Raw genomic sequence first — 6,253 nt, 5'->3', positions numbered from 1 at the left:
TGAGCTCCATGTCATTCTCGTGCAACATGCTACTCGTCAACCAGAGCGCGACGCTGCTGCGCGCCGGCGGCGCAAAGCTCGGTACACTCAACGGCTTCGCGCAGATGAGCTCGTCGGTGATGCGCGCGCTCGACCCCGTTCTCTGGTGGTTCTTTCTGCCGGTTGAGTCGGTGCCGGTGAGGGATGATAGACAGACCCAGTGACATTAGGCTGATTTTGAGTTTGAACTTGAACGTGAGCTTGCTGATTGGCTACTACCAAGCGCAGCAAGTGAAGAGTATCGTGCTGGCTGCGAAGAAGTTGAACCAAAAGAACATTGGTGTGAGCGCCTTCACATTTTCTTTTGGCGAAGAATGAGCCGGGAGTTGTGTTGTCGGTGGTCTGTTGACCGCCTTGGAGTGGCCGGATGATTATCAGCGTGGGCGCTGATTGAAGCACTGCGCAGATTATATGTGGGCATTTTGAAACTGGAGTGGAGGTTGAAGTGGATGGAGGCTTGAAAACGGAGGTGGTTTGCTGCCGCTTGAGGTTGGAAGTGGAATCTTGCTGATAGGAACCGTAATCGCCTTGATATTTAAAAAAACCCTCAAACCTAGACGATCACAGCTCTGGAGGAAGAATGACTGAGTAGCCCTTGAGCGACACTATCAGGCGAAATGGAACTAGGATCAACGACGTAGGGTTGCGATGGAGATGATCATATCAGGCGGGGCGAGGAAGACAGAAGATATGCCTGGGATTTCAGACTATAAATCTGGATAAGATAAGATGTAAGTTTAAATAGACTGAGTCTCACTGGGATGCTCGTGGAGGCGGTCTTGATGGGTCGTTACAGAAAGGATGCGGGCAGATTATGGCTTGCTGAGAACACCGATGAAGCTCGGCGTCACGCTGAGACTGTGGCTTGTCATAGAATGTGACATTTTCCGACCCTCGGAAGCCCCGAGGCAGCTGTAGGCGAAACGGCAAAAGCCGCCAACAGGTACTCCTGTGTCCGTCAATTATGTAGAACATCATCGCCAATCATGTTGCTCAGAATCCTTTCTTTATTTGGCCCCAGCATCCACTATATATAGCCCATCAGGCCTCCGCTCCGCAAGCAAGCGTGCAGGTAAGCAACAAAGGCGACGGAGATTGCAGCTGCGCTAGTCGCGCGTGTGCGCGTTGTCACGGCCACCGCTCGTCTGATCACAGAGCGGCCTGGCGTCACTTTTGATTGATGGCGCAGGATTCCAATCATATATCAAAGAGCAGCTTGGCCCGAAGACGGACATGCTGCTCACTGACCCACCCTTGAGGTCCCCCTGAGTGGAGCGGATAAAGAATCCCTTATGACGATCGAGCCCCAAGCGTCATTCTCTTTCGACAAAAGAACCTGCGAAGCGCTCGTTGCGTATGCACCGGTGCCAGCATGGTGTCCTTCAAGACGACGCTGCTTGCGCTGTCCTCCGAGCTCGGCTGCACGGCTTGCGTGCTGGCCGTGGGTGGCGGCATGGCGAATATTGCTCACTTGGATGCGTGTCTTGCGCGATCATGATATTCCCTTCGGCACGAGCCGTACTGAACTTCCTTCCTCCATGTCTCACAAGAAAGAAATAGTGTCCAATAGTGAGTGGCCTCGTCTGCATCCTGGCGGTAGTATCGATTGTGGTGAGCCATCTGCACTAGCTCTGGCGCAAGCGGCGCTGGGCTTGAGCGCATCCGGCGCTTAAGCCGCTCACACGGACATCGTTATCATCATCACCACTGCCAACATCATCGTCAGCCGCAGCGAGCGCGAGCGACGCTGCCGCGTACGTCATGCTCGCAGTGCTTCTCTTCGGCTATTATCTGCCGGCGCAGCAGCGATGGCTCTACGGGATCTGCCTCACCCTCGCAGCGTGCGGCGCTGCGCCGCTCATCCTCACTGACGCCTCGTCGTCCTCTTGCGCAGTCAAGCTGCTCATCATCATCATAAGGCGCTGCCGTTCGCGGGCTCGGAGGAGGCGGAGGGAGAGGGAGAGGAGAAAAGATAATATGCAATCCAGCTGATGCGGCAGTACATTTCGTCCCCCAGCACACTCGGCCGTCCGCACACAGATGTAGCCGACACTTTGAGTGAGGGGGAGCCTTCTTCGCATCCGTACCCTTAGTCTCGTGAACACAAGCGCGACACCAGCTCCTCGTTTGACTCGCAGCACGAACGCGAGCACGAAAACTCGCCGTCGCTCTCGCTTTCGCGCTCGCAGAAGATCGAGGCAGTGGGTGGGTCCAACGACGTTGTGTTCAGTACCCTGTCCATCGAGAGGCAGTCGCCTTTCGAGCGCGAGGAGCAGAGCGCATCCAACAAGCGCCTCTCTTCGCCAAAGCGACGCCAACATCTGCGTCTGTATCAGTGGCCTCATTGCTGTAGCGCACAGGGTCAGCGTCGCCCGCGCCTGCGGTCCGGCTCTGGCGGAGCCAGCAGTGTGGCCGCATCGTCCGGGTCAGCGTCAGCGCCAGCAGAAGCAGGGGACGCGCTGGGCCCAAGTCAGTCTTGCCGCTGCTGACGGCGCTCGACCTGCCACTGACGGATAATTCCATCACGGGCACCGGCTGCGCCCCTTTTTTGCCGGGGCTCGACGTCCTCGAGCTGTCGTCTGATTCAGGGTCGGAGTCAGATGGAGAATCCGAGGCTGGCGCGGATGCCACTGCTCCGCGCCGGTCGTATTCGCTGCCGACAGGCCCTCACGGCTCGGTGGCCTTCGTCCTTGGTCGTGCCGAGTCGGACATGATCAGCAGCCAACAGTAGCAGCGGCCAGAGGACGCACGGGTGCAGTGAAACGAAGCGGCAGCTGAAGGAAGCGCATGCGCGTCGAGGAGCTGCAGGCGGCGCTGCACATTTGCAGAGGGACGGGGGCTGATGATGCTGACTCCATTCCCCTTGTTCTAGTTGTGTGTTTCGTCTATGTATATACATTTTGCGGTGTGTATCTTTGTCCATCTTCGCTGTGCGTTGTCTACGTAACTCCTAGACAACTCCCAATACATCATAGAAATCCTCAAATTTCACCTGCAGCATGCGGTGCGGCATATTCATCGGCGATAACGTATGAAATCGCAAACGTCTTCATGCACGTCGAGCATCTTTCGTGCCGGCCAAGCAAGTACCGCGCAGAGTGAGTTTGACGCTGCACAGCATGATTTAGGCAAGAGGCTCGCGCCATCTCCTTTGCTACCTTTGGCGGCCAGTAGGTGTCGCCGTCCTTCATGCATCGCTGCTCACCTTGCTGCTCCATGTTCACTGAAATCTTTGCGGTCAATACAAGACGTTGCAAAAACAATGGTCTTGCAAAGGCTTGTGAGTTTGCCCCTGGCTCGGATTTAAACTTTTCATAGGAATGCTCGCGTCGTTGAGCCCACGAACTATAATCTACCATGACAATTAAGCATTCCCCTCAAGGTATTAATTGCGCCAAGAGTAAACCATCCTAATAGGGGCACGCTGCACGAGCAGATAGGGGGAGTCCCCCCAGTGCTGGCCATTTCGCGGACAGTGGGACATAACTCGCCCCAAAATGCCGATGGTCTCCGATCCGGGAGGGTTGTTTGACTTGAGAAGCGAGCATGTAGCATAGAACTACTGAGCATGCACGCATAAACATGTCACACATACACACATTCAGCCCTCTCTTTCATTCTCATGGCTCGCTCTCCATATATGCATGTGTTACCATCGCAACCCGCGCCGGGGACCGCCCATCCGCTTATCGCTCGTTTGCTTTCCCGTCGTGCTTACATATTTGCGCATCAGTGCTCTCTCCCTCGTACTCTGCGCTCGCTGCTGGTCCATCTCGCACCCTTGGGCCTGAATCGCAGCATGGTAGATACATAGGCCGCATACCCCATCCCCTCCCCTCCCCCTCATCGCCGCCCTTTGATACGCTTCTTTCTCGCCGCCGACGGCAGACGGGGACAATCTGGTTTTGTGATATCTCTGACTCCAGCACGCTCACACCCACGACTCGACATGCCAGACTGGACGAGCACGGTCGAGATCAAGCGCGACCATTCTGTCGCCGTCGCGTTCTTATGGATGTCAATCGGGATTGCGCTGTACGACCATGTGCGCTTTGCCTCGTTCGACTGGTCCATCCTTGCCGGACAGCGCGACCGCCGCTGGCCCCAGCTCTTCTACTTTGGCGCCAAGCTGTCGTGGTGAGTCGAGTCACTCAGTCGGCCCGCCCTGCGTGGGCAGCACAGGGGGGAGGGTTGCCTGCCAGCGTTCGCTGACATGGCTCACTGCACGGCCACAGGTGGGGCTACATTGCTGTCTCAGTCGCCATCTCCTACACCACGACCGAGATCAACTGCCAGGGCATGATGGACGCCGTCGAGATATTCATGGGCCTCATCACGACCATGTGCAGCGCCCTGCTCGCCTGCCGCACCGTGTGCTTCTGGCACGGCAAGGCACGCACCATCATCTCTGTCCTGCTCGTCATTCTCACCACCTGCCTAGCCGCCGCGTGGATGGTCGGTGTCCCAGACGTTACCGCCGTCTGGGTCCCCGGCGGCAGCGACGACCCCTGGACGTCGGGCGCGTGCGCGGTCACCGATGTGCCAATGCAGTACTCTGCCAAATACATCGTCACAATTTTCTTTGATTTCATCGTCTTCGCCCTCACCCTCGTCGGTGTTGTGCGTATGAAATCGACCTCGCGCATCGGCGAGCTGCTCGTCCAGCAGGGCGCGCTTTACTTTATCGCCACCTTCCTCGTCAATGCCGTCATCACCAGCCTCTGCCTCGCGCGCCTCAACCCCATGATGTCGCTTATTGCCGCCGTGCCCTCGAGCTGCGTCTCGCTCCTCGCCGCCACCCATCTCTATGTCGATCTCGCAGAGCAGGCGCTCCCGAGCGCGGCCCAGCGTAGCGGCAGCGGCAGCGGAAAGCGCCCGCTGTCGACGTCGGCCGAAAAGTTCGTAGTAATGTTTGGAGACTCGCATCATGCCATTAGCAGCAGCAGCGGCAGCAACAGCAAGCATGCAGCCTTCCTCAAGGCCCTCGAGGGTGGCGGCCGCCTTGCCGAAATGCACTACCCTGGCGCCACCGGCAACCAGAGCGGCTTCTTGCGCATGAACGCCGGCAGCCGGGGAGCAGCTATGTCGTCCCTGAGCCACGGTACCAGTGGTAGTGGCGACCTACTTGAAGGTGCCAATTCGGAGTTGGCGCACTCGCCCGGCGAGCGTCTGCAGCTGCGCACGACAAGCAATAAGCCGTCGCGCATCTTCGGCGCCAGCCACAGTAGGGAGAGCGTCGAGCTGCACCGTGTCGTCACGCTGGAACCCCTATCGCCGCACTTCTCCGGTTCGAACTTTCTGTCCGAGACGTTTTTGCGCCAGCTCGGAAACCCCGCCACCCCTGCCTCCGCCGATCCCGTCCCCGACGCATTTCCCGGGCTGTACAGGCTCGACGAGGCTACCGCAGCAGAAACTGCCCCCACCACTGACAGTCAGAGCCAGAGCTAGAGTCAGAGGCCGCCTTCGCTGCGCACAATGGTGCCACGGACGTGAGCCGTCACGCGCCGCTTTTTGCGGCCACCCAGTTATTCTCTCCCCTTTGCTCGCATCCCATCTTCGTCCTCGTCGTCCTCGTCACAAAATCACACGCAATGCACGCGCTGTATCGCGTCCGCAATTTGTCGCATCTTGACTCATACTTGTTGGTCCCAGTATACCTAGAACGGCATTTCTCGTTATATACCGCCCCCTCGCCTGCCAGGCTGGGTAGTGCGCACAGGCTATGGGGTGGGAAGAGGAATGCATACGCGTATCTATCGTGCAGGGTTAATGAGCAAGGTGCATTGTTTGGCGTGCGGGCGGGCTGTGTGTCGCGAGGAATGGAGCACTGGATAGTATAGCATGCATGCGCAGACGTGACACGACGCTTCTATTATATCTTTTTAAGACGCTCATCGCTGCGCCAGCACTTGCGCATGACGTTCTCCCTCCTCGTTGCGTATGCGCGCCTCGAGATCCTCGATCTGCGTGGTGACCACGATGGCGAGGACGCCGATGACGCTGAGCACGGGCCAGACGAGCTTGCCGTGCAGGATGTTCTTCTCGACGGACCACGCGAACAGCGCCGAGGCGGCGTAGGGCCCGAGCGCGCGCATCACCGACGAGCTCATCTGCGCGAGGCCGTTGAGTGTACCGAGCTTTGCGCCGCCGGCGCGCAGCAGCGTCGCGCTCTGGTTGACGAGTAGCATGTTGCACGAGAATGACATGGAGCTCA

General features: G+C 58.0%; 3 protein-coding genes across 3 annotated transcripts; 2 read left to right on the top strand and 1 right to left on the bottom strand.

Moving 5' to 3' along the window:
• Window positions 1–26: 26 nt before the first annotated feature.
• K437DRAFT_271334 (uncharacterized protein) lies at window positions 27–2,770 on the top strand (the record flags this gene model as incomplete). Its single annotated transcript, XM_013384337.1, has 3 exons — window positions 27–176; window positions 2,133–2,374; window positions 2,470–2,770. The coding sequence occupies 3 exons, from the start codon at window positions 27–29 to the stop codon at window positions 2,768–2,770; spliced, it is 693 nt and encodes a 230-aa protein (XP_013239791.1).
• Window positions 2,771–3,988: 1,218 nt separating this feature from the next.
• On the top strand, window positions 3,989–4,875 carry K437DRAFT_213126 (uncharacterized protein; the record flags this gene model as incomplete). The annotated part of the gene is made up of 2 exons (XM_013384336.1): window positions 3,989–4,176; window positions 4,275–4,875. Coding segments are annotated over 2 exons (789 nt in total), but the record flags the coding sequence as incomplete, so codon positions are not given.
• Window positions 4,876–5,709: 834 nt separating this feature from the next.
• On the bottom strand, window positions 5,710–6,253 carry K437DRAFT_78202 (uncharacterized protein). The gene has a single exon (XM_013384335.1). The coding sequence runs from the start codon at window positions 6,243–6,245 to the stop codon at window positions 5,931–5,933; it is 315 nt and encodes a 104-aa protein (XP_013239789.1). The 5' UTR covers window positions 6,246–6,253; the 3' UTR covers window positions 5,710–5,930.

Source organism: Tilletiaria anomala (genome assembly GCF_000711695.1).
Source record: "Tilletiaria anomala UBC 951 chromosome Unknown K437scaffold_215, whole genome shotgun sequence".
Classification (NCBI taxonomy): domain Eukaryota; kingdom Fungi; phylum Basidiomycota; class Exobasidiomycetes; order Georgefischeriales; family Tilletiariaceae; genus Tilletiaria; species Tilletiaria anomala.
The sequence above is the reverse complement of the archived record's forward strand: the minus strand, read 5'-3'. Positions and strand labels throughout refer to the sequence as shown.

Bases quoted from the DNA above. Each gene is read 5' to 3' on its own strand.
- K437DRAFT_78202 (XM_013384335.1), bottom strand. From the start codon at position 6,245: ATGTCATTCTCGTGCAACATGCTACTCGTCAACCAGAGCGCGACGCTG.